This window comes from Chiloscyllium plagiosum, chromosome 9, assembly GCF_004010195.1.
Source record: "Chiloscyllium plagiosum isolate BGI_BamShark_2017 chromosome 9, ASM401019v2, whole genome shotgun sequence".
Taxonomy (NCBI): Eukaryota; Metazoa; Chordata; class Chondrichthyes; order Orectolobiformes; family Hemiscylliidae; genus Chiloscyllium; species Chiloscyllium plagiosum.
In genome coordinates this window covers 62121953-62135477 of record NC_057718.1, presented here as the reverse complement: position 1 = coordinate 62135477, position 13525 = coordinate 62121953, and the positions used below count along the sequence as shown (strand labels likewise).

General features: G+C 38.6%; 1 protein-coding gene across 5 annotated transcripts in view; it reads right to left on the bottom strand.

The window, feature by feature from the left end:
- The window catches only part of LOC122552892 (poly(A) polymerase gamma-like), a 41638-nt gene that overhangs the window by 14020 nt on the left and 14093 nt on the right, over positions 1-13525 (bottom strand). For 4 of the 5 annotated variants that reach the window (XM_043696049.1, XM_043696050.1, XM_043696052.1 and 1 more), the window contains exons 10-15: positions 12464-12536; positions 12265-12385; positions 11686-11770; positions 9451-9504; positions 8519-8638; positions 379-488 (exon numbers count right to left, since the gene is read on the bottom strand). In XM_043696049.1, the coding sequence (XP_043551984.1) occupies positions 379-488; positions 8519-8638; positions 9451-9504; positions 11686-11770; positions 12265-12385; positions 12464-12536 (563 nt within the window). The remainder of the gene's footprint in view (positions 1-378; positions 489-8518; positions 8639-9450; positions 9505-11685; positions 11771-12264; positions 12386-12463; positions 12537-13525) is intronic. The other variant, XM_043696053.1, reaches the window with a different exon arrangement.

Genomic DNA, 13525 nt, shown 5'->3' with positions numbered 1-13525 from the left:
CTTCCGGTTGTGAGTTTCAGCTGTCCGCTGTAGTGGTTGGTATATTGGGTCGAGGTCGATGTGTTTGTTGATGGAGTTGATGGAGTTGTTGATGGAATATACCAACCACTACAGCGGACAGCTGAAACTGACAACCGGAAGCGGCAGGAACAGACCACTATAAACACCGGAGGAAACATCAAAGAAGCACTTCGCAGGAGGCTCCCAAGCACTGATGATGTCGCCTAGCCATGGGACGAAATGTTTGCAACAAAAACTTCCAGCTCGGCGAACAGAACCACAACAACGAGCACCCGAGCTACAAATCTTCGCACAAACTTTGATCTCAAAAACTGTCAAAGCCACTGAGCTTAAATCAAATTGTACATTTTTTTTTACCTGTATCAGTGAATAATTGAATATCTTGTGTCAGATCAATGTTTACACTTTCTGCATTTTCCACCTTCTTAAAAATTATTCCAATAAACCAGATGGTAACATAATCACCCCTATAAAAAAAAGAGAAAAATAGATCTCTCAGTAGGTATTTACTTGTTAGAACATTGGTAATGATTTTACTTCAACAGGATTTACAAAGGTAAGCTACATTTGAGGCAGATTTTGCATTCAGCAAAGTGATAGCAATAATTTAAATTGGAGAAACTTCCTGCAAAGATTTAGAGCAGAGGATATAGGATCAGAATAAGGTCTATCGACTTTGTTCCACCACGCAATTATGGCCAATATATTTATCAATGCAATTCTCGTGTCTTTTCATCACAAGTGATCTCTTGTGGGCTGAACTTCACATGTCAAGATATTGAAGTCAATTCTGGCTTCAGCTTAAAGTAGCCCGCAGTGGTCATGCTATCAAGCTAACCAGCAATCAGGTCAGAGTTCTTACAAAGAAACAAGAAATTAACAGTGCAAGAGGCAGCTATCTGGCCCATCATGTTTGTGCAGAATGAAAGAGCTATTCAATTTAATCCAATTTCTAGTTCTTTTTGCCTATTTCTCATTCAAATTCACCACTGCTATGACATTTACTAATGATACTTGTTATTCATACTTAAGAACCTTATTCTTTTACCCCCAGAAAGAAAAGTGGATCGTATTGTAGAATATGGCCCTGAAACACCTGTAAAAATTCCAATTAAAATTAGAATTTGCTTTACACAGTCTGGTAAAGCCATGACCCTGCAGATGACGGAGTGACTGGCTGAAAGGTTATCTGATATTTATTAGACAGCTTTGTAATCACCTGAAATTATCCTAGACCAACACAACAGGATGCAGACTCAACTGTTACCTGACTACCCTCCACATGACTTACACAGGACATTAAGAAGCACATTTCTCACTATTCTGAGATCTCTTGGATCCCCACACTATAGAAACAGGCCATTTGGCCCTTCAGGTCTACACCAACCCTCTGAAAAGCATTCCAGACCCACCCCCGCTACCCTATCCCTGTAACCCTGTATTCCCATGGCTAATCCACCTATTCTTCATATCTCTGAACACTATGGGCAATTTAGCATGGTCAATCCATCTAACTCACACAACTTTGGACTGTGTGAGGAAACTGGAGTACCTGGATGAAACCCATACAGACACACTGGGAGAACATGCAAACTCTGCATACACACAGTCATTAGAGGTTGGAATTGAACCCAGGTCCTTGGTACTGAGAAGCAGTAGCACGAACCACTGCGTAACCATGCCACCCCAGGAAAGTTCGTTGATCCAAAATGCATTATCTCCCCCACTGCTTACGGATTTTAATCTGCCATTTTACTCTCACCTGATCAGTCCATTGATATCTTTCTGCAATATACAGCTTTCTCTTTCATCACCCACATGGCTAACTTCCTTTCGTGTCCCCAAAATTGAAAAAAAACCACGAAAAGTAAGGGAGCTAATATTGAGCTTTTCAGAATCCCACTGGAAACAGGCAGTCACAAAAGTGACCATAACCTTCAGTTTCTTGCTACTGCATCAATTTTGGAGGAACCGTTCATGCAGGACCTTTTAAAACCACACATGCTCTATGCTACCCTCAGGTGGTCTGCCTTGAATTAGTCAAACACAACCAACCATTCTTTAACAAATCAATGCTAATGGTCCTTGATAAATAATCAATCATTCAGAATGGCTCAGATTTATATTGCCCTTTAATTTGCTTTCCCTTCAAAATTTACTGTCTATCATAAGATGACTGGTCTGTCACTTAGATGATCCTTTCCCCTCTTTTTAAGAGACAGGCAACAAGCCAGGAAGTAAAATACATTAAAATTACCTTTCTCTTCACAAGAAAGTAAATTAGATTGGAATACACAAACAAACACACACAGTTGAAGCGGATGTTAATATTTTAAAATTTTATCACAAAGAAGTGTGAAGTTCCACAATTACAAACTATTTCAGAACCAGAGAGTCTGTTCTTCTGAATTTAATTCTCGTTCAATTAACAAGGTGTAAGTTATTCCCAAGGATTTTGGCAGATGAAAAAAAGAGACTTCATGTCAACTGAAGAGAACAGTAAGAACATAGTAGTCACAGATGTACAGCATGGAAACAGACCCTTTGGTCCAACCTGCCCACGCTAACCAGATATCCCAACCCAATCTAGTCCCACCTGCCAGCATGGCAGCCCATATCCCTCCAAACCCTTCCTATTCATATACCCATCCAAAAGCCTCTTAAATGTTGCAATTGTACCAGCCTCCACCACATCCTCTGGCAGCTCATTCCATACATGTACCATGCTCTGCGTGAAAATGTTGCCCCTTAGGTCTCTTTTATATATCTTTCCTCTCTCACCCTAAACCTATGCCCTCTAGTTCTGGACTCCCCCACCCCAGGGAAAAGACTTTCTCTATTTATCCCATCCATGCCTCTCATAATTTTGTAAACCTCTATAAAGGTCACCCCTCAGCCTCCGACACTCCAGGGAAAACGGACCCAGCCTGTTCAGCCTCTCCCTATAGCTCAAATCTTCCAACCGTGATAACATCCTTGGTAATCTTTTCTGAACGCTTTCAAGTTTCACAACATCTTTCCGATAGGAAGGAGACCAGAACTGCACGCAATATTCCAACAGTGGCCTAACCAATGTCCAGTACAGCCGCAAAATAACCTCCCAACTCCTGTACTCAATACTCTGACCAATAAAGGAAAGCATACCAAACACCGCCTTCACTATCCTATCTACTTGCGATTCCACTTTCAAGGAGCTATGAACCTGCATTCCAAGATCTCTTTGTTCAGCAACACTCCCGAGGACGTACCATTAAGTGTATAAGTCCCGCTAAGATTTGTTTTCCCAAAATGTAGCACCTCGCATTTATTTGAATTCAACTCCATCTGCCACTTCTCAGCCCATTGGCCCATCTAGTCCAGATCCTGTTGTAATCGGAGATAACCCTCTTCGCTGTCTACTACACCTCCAATTTTGATGTCACCTGCAAACTTACTAACTGTACCTCTTATGCTCGCATCAAAATCATTTATGTAAATGACAAAAAGTAGAGGACCCAGCACCAATCCTTGTGGCACTCCATTGGTCACAGGCCTCCAGTCTGAAAAACAACCCTCCACCACTACCCTCTGTCTTCTACCTTTGAGCCAGTTCTGTGTCCAAATGGCTAGTTGTCCATTTATTCCATGAGATCTAACCTTGCTAATCAGTCTCCCATGGGGAACCTTGTCGAATGCCTGACTGAAGTCCATATAGATCACATCTTCTGCTCTGCCCTCATCAATATTCTTTGTTACTTCTTCAAAAAATTCAATCAAGTTTGTGAGACATGATTTCCCACGCACAAAGCCATGTTGACTATTCCTAATCAGTCCTTGCCTTTCCAAATACATGTACATCCTGTCCCTCAGGATTCCCTCCAACAACTTGCCCACCACCGAGGTCAGACTCACCGGTCTATAGTTCCCTGGCTTGTCTTTACCGCCCTTCTTAAAACTGTGGCACCACATTTGCCAACCTCCAGTCTTCCGTCACCTCACCTGACTAGCACAGGAACAGGCCCTTTGACCCACCAAGACTGTACCGACACATGATGCTTTACAAACAGTCCACTGAACCTGTTTGGCCAGTTAGGTAATGAATGCCCTGTACTTCAATTCCATTTATTAGCCATTGCTTCATATCCCTTGCCTAACAAAAAAACTATTTTGAGATTTCCAACAAATCCATTCGCCATGGCCTTTCAGAATGCTGAATTCAAAGTTTAAGAAAAAAGCTTCCTAATTTCTCCCATAAATAGCCTTGCTTTGGCTTCACCCACCAAAAGGCAGGTTTTCCTGCATCTACCCTATTGAATACTTAATCTTTTAAAACATGTCAATTAAAACTCTCTTCAATTTTACTCAAGGAACATTAAACAAGTTTACGTAACTTGTCATCAGAGCTTGAGGAGGCAAATAATAGCATAATTCTGCTGAATCTCCATTCACAAAATCAATATATTCTTCCCAAAGTATAAGTGTTGAAAATTTAAAGCAACGTGCTAGTTGGGATCTGACCAAATTCTGTCTGCACTCCCTGGAAGTTAAGACCAACACTCCTTTCATTTGCAATTGCCTTTTGTACTGGTGCATTAACCTTGAGCAATTTATGGATAAGTCAGGTCTTTTTGCTCCTCGTCTCACATTGATTAGAAGACTTCCTGATTTATGTTGCTTGGATCTAAAGTGGATGATGTTACATGTCTCCAAATTGAATTTCATCTGTCAGTCATCCTCATAAGATAAGTCTATGCACTGTTCTGCTCTTACCTAAAAAAGTTATTGTGCATCCTAACCTGGTACCTTTTGCAAATTTGGATTTACAACTAAATTGTTCATGCAAGTCGGTGATATACATTTGAACAAAAGGGGCCCCTGAACACGGATGCCTGCAGAAATGGAGGTACAGGTTAAATTGATTGATAGCAAAACAAGCTCAAGGGATGATTCTCATGATCCTCTGAAATACCTTTGCAGAGTGCACAAGCCTTTCAGCCCACAGGACAGCATACATCAGAATTCATAATCCTAATTATGGTAGAAAAAGCTTCGGACAAAATTGTCAAAAATCTGTATTTGACAATGGCAAGACAGGTCCAATAATCAATTTGGCAATTTCTTCTCACCATTTTGAAGCCTTATTGATCACCAAGAGTTCTATAATTATAACCTTTTATAGAAAACTATATGACTTTCCCATTATTGTTATGTATTTTACAGCAATATAATAAAATAGTGAAAAGCACAAATTTGAATAATTTAAAAATAAGGGGGGATAAAAAATATAACTTGAAGAGAGTCCATTAGTTCTAAGTCAGCTCATCATCCCTCTGTAACCACTTCACCAATGTCCACACTGGACCCAACAAATATCCAAGTCTCTGATCCTCAGGCGCCATCCACCACCATCCTGTGCCAGATCAACTAACGTCAGAGTCATGTCTCTCGCCGCTGGGTCCACCTCACAGATGTTGCTGTGATGCCCTTCCACTAACGATCTGCCACCAGCAGTGCCAGACCCAACCAAAGTTGCTGATCCTTGGGCACCATCTTTTGCCACTGGGCTTACCTTGCTGATGTTGCCTCTGCCAATGTAGCAGCTACCGATTCCAGGTCCTGTGCTGTCTCTGGAAAAGTAAATGAGGGGGCACTCTCCTGTGCCCCCAGCCTGGCTCGAGACCAGCACCCTAGGTCTGGCTTAAGGTCTACGTGCTGAGCTCTTGCTGCCACCAGAGCTGTCCAAGATCAGGACAAGTAATTAAATCAAAAAGAAAAAAAAGAGAGGGAGAAGAAAAATTGTCAGAGCGGACATACTCCAGCACAGAAGCTCCATTCCGCTGCCATCTTAGACTGGAACTATTCTCATTTTGTGCAACAGCTTGATTTTATGCCACATTGCAGGGTGCTCGCTCAGTGGAGAATGGCATGTAATAAGTTGGATAACTGGCCCAGAATCTTGCCACCCACCCTGCAACCTGGCTCCAACTGGGGGTGGGATTTAGTCCTACATGCATTGGCTCCTCAGTGCTTCCACACTGAAAATGCCCTGGTCATTTTTACTGGGTCTGGCATGTATGGATCCACTTGCAGTTCCAGCATTGCCCACTAGCTTTCTGGGGCTTCAGCTCTCCAGGGTGGGACTTCCTCCATTGAAGTCTAACTCTCACCACCAAAAGGTAACCTGGAGCATGTCACTGAAGCAAGTAAGTCTTTCTCAAACTTGCAGTATACTTCCCTATCCCGATGTAAAATTCAATCCCACAAAATATAAATTCTAAATTAAACTTTTGAAAATCAAGTCATAGAGATATGTAGCACGGAAACAGACCCTTCAGTCCAACTCGTCCATGCCCACCAGATATCCTATAGTAATCTAGTCCCATTTGCCAGTACTTGGCCCCATATCCCTTGCTATTCATGTACTCATTCTCTTAAAATGTTGTAATTGTACCAGCCTCCACCAGTTCCTCTGGCAGCTCAGTCCATACACGCACCATCCTCTGCATGAAAAAGTTGCCCCTTTAGGTGCAGAGGCAAACAATTATAGTATTTCAGAAAGCATCAGGCTGTAATAACGCACATTCTGTTCAGCCTCCAGACAACAACTTTTCTTCAGGTGCCTAATTTCTGCTGAACTTTACACAAAGCCCCAGTACATCACTGAAGCACATATTTGAGAAGAATGATGAATTGACATCAAAAGTCACAGGAATTTTGAAAAAGAAGCTGGTCAATTTGCCGTTAGTTAACAGAAATGCAATAGAACTAATTTTCAGATGTATCCACTTGCTGAGCATGGCAGTAAATGGAATTATGCAGCTTACTCAATAGTCTACACTTTTCATCTGAATTACTGAGTATCCACAATACTGACACCCTGTTCCAAAAATATTAATTTGGAAACTTCTATAGGGTAATATCCATACTTTGGTCTACACTAGTTGAGATTATTCACAATTTTGACCACAGATACAAATTAGAAGCAAATGGTGCTCACTTGTGCTCTCAAAGCAACTCCACCATTCATCAAGATTAATGCTGATCAGATTACTCCACAGTCTTACCTATTCACAATTAATTTTCACCCCCTTGCTTAGTAAAAAAACAAATCCACCTCTACCTTATTCAAAGGATTCTGTTTTTACCATCTTCAGGAAGTGTTCTAATGACAGGAAGAACTAATCACTCCCTCAGCGTGACTTACATGTATTAGCAATTTTAGAACTAAGAAGTAGTGGTGGTACAGGAGCTAAATTTGAATAATGTTGTGACACAATAAAAGGTTCAGAACCACATCAATATGAATCATGAAAAGATGCAAAATCCGTATTAGTACATTAATGAAAGTAATGATTTTAAAAATTATCTACAAACTCAAAGTTCTACATTTTAAAAGCATGGTTGTATTGCAAGCCATTGCCAAAGTCTCTCCTACCCTCCAAATAGGATTTGCAAGATACCTACAACTTGCTGATTCAGTTTGTAAGATCTGCAGATTACCATCATACTTTAGAGTAGCTAAAGATTTTTGAAGAATTCCAATTGGTAAGCTCTTCTGTAGTCTTATCTTAAGCATAAGACTGAAGATCAAGGCTTTTAGTCATCATTGCTCCAGTATACCTGCTGAAAATTGTCAGCAAAAACTATGAATTTTTAAAAATTAGTGTACAAGGGATGATTAGGCCAAATGGAACAAATGTGAAACATAGAAAAAAAAGTCAAAATCAAAACTTGTAATTGGGTGATTTTGTTTTAGCTACACATCTGGTGTTGTGTACTTTTCTTCTATAGAGATGCTAATAAATGCAATTTTTAACATGTTTTTGAGGTTAAATGCAGCTTAAATAATTAACTGTGGAGATTTTTGGAAGTTTAATTAAAGAACAACTTCTAGCAGATATGATCTGCAATAACTAAAGCATATAAACCAAATCATGTATTTACTGAAAATACAATGGCTTCTTTCACTTTAACGTTCAATACAACATTTAACAGAAATCATTCTCAACTAATACCTCCAGATGCCTATGTGGTTAGGATACTGAGTAATTTCAAATTAGTACAAAGCACAGACATACTAGTGAAGTATCAATTTTTCTTAGCCATCATAAGGAAGAGTCTATGTTGACTGTAAAGATTAAAATTAAATTTGAAATTGAAAGAGAGTGTTTGTATTCGAATGATGCAAATTACATCTATGTCTGCTATGATTTGTGCTCTGATATAGACATACCTAAAACAAAAATATACCAGTTACTTTAGCATCTTCAAATTAGTCTCAGTATTGGAGTGCTGCAACTGGGTTAGTGATTAAAACATTCCTTCAAATTTCTACAAAAAAAATTCATATGTAGTACACCTTCAGGTTTACAACTATCATCATGCATCGATTCCAATATTTGTTAAATTGTACACAAAGTTATAGGTGATTTTAACCAGCTAATTTCAAACCAGTTAAACATCAGCTCTACCATGTTTAAAATATAAAGGATTTAAGTCAATGAAAAACCTAACTTACAGATTGTGATGTTCTTTTAAGCCAGGAAAAGACTGTGGGTTTACATGGGCAAGATTAATGTAGTCATTTCGCTCAAGGTTGCCAACAAGTACACGGATTTTTGATTCAACAAGACCAACCCTGAAAAGGAAAACATTTTTACTTTGGAAGTTAACTAAAGCAACACAAATTCTGAAATAAAATACACAGATATAAGCCATTTGATCCAACTAGCTGCATCAATGTCCAGCATTCATCCAAGCCTTTTCCCATCTGGCAACCTTACATTCTCTTCACCACATCCTATCATACATCTCCTTAATTGCATCTATCACATCTGCCTCAACCTGTGGGACATTGTTCCACAATAGCATTACTCTGCAGGAGAAGAAGTTTCTTCTGAACTCCTTATCTCATTTTGTAGTGACCATCATCTTTTGATCTCCGGATTTTTCTTCTCCCACAGTCTTTATGAAAATCACCAAAATTTAAGCTTATTACACCACATTCAAGAGAAAGACTCAGCTGTGTGATATTTCGCTTGAATTGATAATGATCTTGCAATTTTTTTAAGATTCCCCACAGTGTGGAAACAGGGCCTTCGGCCCAACAAGTCCACACCGACTCTCCGAAGAGCAACCCACCCCGCTATGTTTACTGCTGACTAATCCACCTAACACTACGGGCAATTTAACATGGCCAATTCACCTAACCTGCACATCTTTGGACTGTGGGAGAAACCGGAGCACCCGGAGGAAACCCACGCAGACACGGGGAGAATGTGCAAACTCCACACAGACAGTTGCCAGAGGAGGGAATTGAACCCGGGTCTCTGGCGCTGTGAGGCAGCAGTGCCAACCACTGTGTCACCGTGCTACCCCATGCCACCGTGCCACCCCACCGTGCCAATATTGACAGTATCCTTGTAAGTCATTTTTTACTGGATTATTTACCATTCTAAGTGATGTTCTTCAGTGGATGCACTTGCTGTTAATACAATGTAGTGCCTATAAACAAAGAAAGATTGATTTCAAATGTTGTTTAGTCAAGAACATTAGAAAACAATATTTCAAAATAAAAGTTAAAACAACCTCACTATGAAGCATTCATTGCTTTTCCCAAAAAAAGCAAAGTGCTTAAAAGCTCTAGTGCACTGAAATAACTCCAAATCATAAACACTGTCTTAATTACAATTTTCAAAATTAGGTACCAACTCATTAAATGAGCTTCACTCTTATCACACAAAATGAGCAGTAAACATGAGGCAGTTACTGATACGGAGCACATATTCAGCAGGCTAGTCATAAACAAAAAGATGGTTTCCCAAAAAGAAATAAAAGTTATAAGTTGAATCTTTATTTTTTATAACTATGGACAAGAAAGAGTGCGCAAGAGAAAAAAAAAACTATTTAAGATTATTAGACCACATTCAAAGAATTGCTCTACAGAGACAGCATGGACTTAATAAACCCAACGGCCTCCAATTGTCATATTCTTTATTTAAATTCTGATTTTTGGAGATAATATTCCGTTTCAATCCCACTAACAACCAATGATATTAAATCTTCAAATGACAGGAATCAACAGCCAACGTTTCACTTTAAAATATTTTACTGCTGAACTGAAGAAAAAAATAAATCATGTAGTAAAAAAACAAAAAACAAAATGGCATTCAAACAGAGGACATTCACCTTAAACACTCAGTCATACCAAGCTAAATTTCAACTGTTCCAGCAACATTCCCAGAACATATGTGGCACCACTGTAGTATCAATGGTCTTTCAACTGCCACCTCTCAAATTCTTGCTCACTAGATTTAGCCTTTGAGCTGCTGTCATCAGCAGCTTTATTTCATTCAAATTTCATCCAGGATGTATTGTGTAAACATCAATAAGACACCAGTGGTTCAGAACAATGCTAATGTGGTAGCTTCCCAGAGGTTTTTCAACTGACCAACCTACCAACACCTCATTTCACAATCTGTTCACCTGAAGCACAAACATTCAGCTCTTCAACATTAACCATTCACATTGCTTCAGTATGAGCCCTTTTTCTTAAAAATTGTTGAACAGAAAATTCACCTTCTTATAGAAGGTACTGCTATTTTCTCACACCAACAATTCAGTGAACTTGTTCTACTGCAGGAAGCTGAATTTTGAGGCCTCACCCATTAGGTATTATTTTTGGTTACCCAGCTCTAATCTCCAGAGAATACCAAGTCATAGCTCACTTCTCAAAATTACCTCACAGCTAGAAAATCCAACTGCAATCTCCCCTCACCCCAATAGAGTACTTTCATTCTGGATTAAGAAAAAGACATTTCACAATATGCTTTTTATTGTTGTAAATAAGTCACTTCACAGCTTTTGCTTTGTTCATTGTCTCAATATAGGGTTTATTCAGCACCCTTTTCATTACATGTAGAATTCATGAGGCAACATGCATTACATAATTGGGGTGTTGCTATATGAAGTAGGCGTGCTGCATTATAAATCAGCAGATGTAATTACATGTTCTGTAGGAAAAAGTGCATTCCAGATTACATGCACACTTATGGGAATGGCCAATAATTGAGAAAATATCTAAAGTAGTTTCACAGTTCAAAAGAATGTAACAGATACAGGAAGAAAAAAAAATGTGGAATGAAACAACAACTATATCGTAGGTACAGAGCAGAACTCGGAGATCTTCAACTTTTGAGAATATGAACTAAAAATGTATTGGTGGCTCAAAACAGAAAACATTTTCATATTTTTGGCACCTGTGAAATAACATCCAATGATCCCTACAGAATTGAAGTGGCAGGAGGGTTTGGTCACTATGACTTTTGTTAGGAACCAATAGAATCATGCACAAGGATTGCTACCCATATTAGCAGCAGATACACATACAATGTACACCCAATAATACTGATCATGGGATAGCTGGTGCTGGATATAGAAATACACAGTTTCAACAGTCTACCTTTGACAATGACAAAGAGGATCCAGTATTGGCAGTACACTGGAATACTAAATGCTCCTGACCAATGTTGCATCACATTAGTATTGGGGAAAAAAAAACTTAATCAGTATTGGTTTAAAATCCAAAGTTTCTCAGATAGATAGTTTGCCAAATTGGGATAGACTTCTACAGAAACAAATTGAAAGAAGAATGTAGGTGACATTGTGAAGCATGCATATACTTACTTATATTTTTGGAAGAAGCTGGGTGGTTCAAAGAGCTTAGACCAGTCTGTCTTGCTTTGTAGTATTTCATCAGTAATGGCAAGACCTGAATATACAAAGCTAAATTAGTATGGAAATGGAATAAAACCACAACTTAATAGTACAAATAATAGAAAGCATCTTAAAAAGACAACTATGACGTAACTTGCAGAATTTCATTTCATGTATTCAGTGCTACTAAACTGAAAAAAAGCTCAACAACCTGTGGGAATTCATACATGCCTAATGTTGACTGTAAGGAACCAAGAAAGACGTACATGTGAACACTACTGTCATTATTCATTAAGGTTAAGTGCAATACCAATAGATTTTTTTTTGAAAAGTAAAATGTTAGGTCAACTTTCTAAAATAATGAGTGACATTACTGCACAAAATAATATTGCTGTTGACAGTTACAAATTCTCAAATCCTTTTTAGAAGGATTAAATGTGTTGACTTAAAGATTCCTTCATATACAGTTCGCTTGGACTTCAAATAAAAATCTGGAAGATAACAGGAAACTAAGTAAACCAATTTTCTGCAATAAATTAAAAAGTAAACCTTGCTTGAATTCTTCGATCATTATTGTTCGAGTTGACGAGGACACATTGAATGTGGAATTTTGTTGTGGGTAGGCAGGAGTTATTATTGGCATCAGGTGATATCTGTCAGATGGGTTTACCTGAGAAACAAATGTCATATGTGAGAATATATAATAAACATAAAATCAGATTGGGTATAATTTGAATACTAATCATACCCGTGGATCCCAAACTGGCAGGTTCAAGTTGCTATCCTCTGGTTGTTTAAGCAATACTGGGTTTGGCCACTCCCTAAAAGCAAAAAAAAAAATTTCAGGACAACTATTTGATTGAATTAACTTAAAAATGAAATGGCAACACTCACTCAGATTCAATTCTGCCCTAACAGTGAAACATTAAATTCATACACAACGGTAACTGCTCTCTGTTGCAGCCAGGCAATATCCCTTTATATTGTCTGGCCCTCTTGCTAAAGGGAGCACTTTATGCCAACAGGCACCAGGGCACACTCTTCCATATATAATTTTAAAGATTGACAGTTATAAAATAGGTGGGAGCAATTTAATGTAGGTTTACAAAAGTTTTAAGGAGGTTCAAAGAATCCTTAAAATACTGGCTAAGGTTAGGTTTAACACTATCTTGGATTTCTAGTCGGTGATAGCAGTCCTGTACTGCATGCCTGGATTTGTCCAGCGCACCTCTCAACTCAGATCAGAATCCACTAAAATGTTATAAATGCACATCAGATATTCAAATTAAACAAGAATTAACTGGAATTTGGTTTAGTTTTGCATTAACTTCTATTCCAAAGTCATGACATTGCAATACAGAGCAACCTCTATTATCTGAATTTCGAAGTACCCGAATAAGATCTGAAGGACCCAATGCTTGGCTAAACTGTTATCTGAACATTCAATTAGCCGAACAAAATACTCCCTGCTCCCCATCCAAGCCGTTTAGATAATCGAGGTTTCCCTGTACTGATTTTCAGAGTAAATGAAAAATAGTATAGTTAAAATGGTGATAAAACGACAATACAAATGTCTGCACTGGAATACTGCTTTCAGTGTTGTTACAGAACATAGAACAATACAGCACAGGATACTGAGGACTTTTTTTGTTTACTTCTTCTGTTACCTGGATGCTCAAATTGAATAAAAACATCTTTAGAATATTAGCACATTAGCTCAGAACAAACAAGTTGTCTTTTTATATAAACTTTTACCGTAGATGTTACTTGTGGACATCAAAATTAAATGCATACGTTCAATGTCACTACC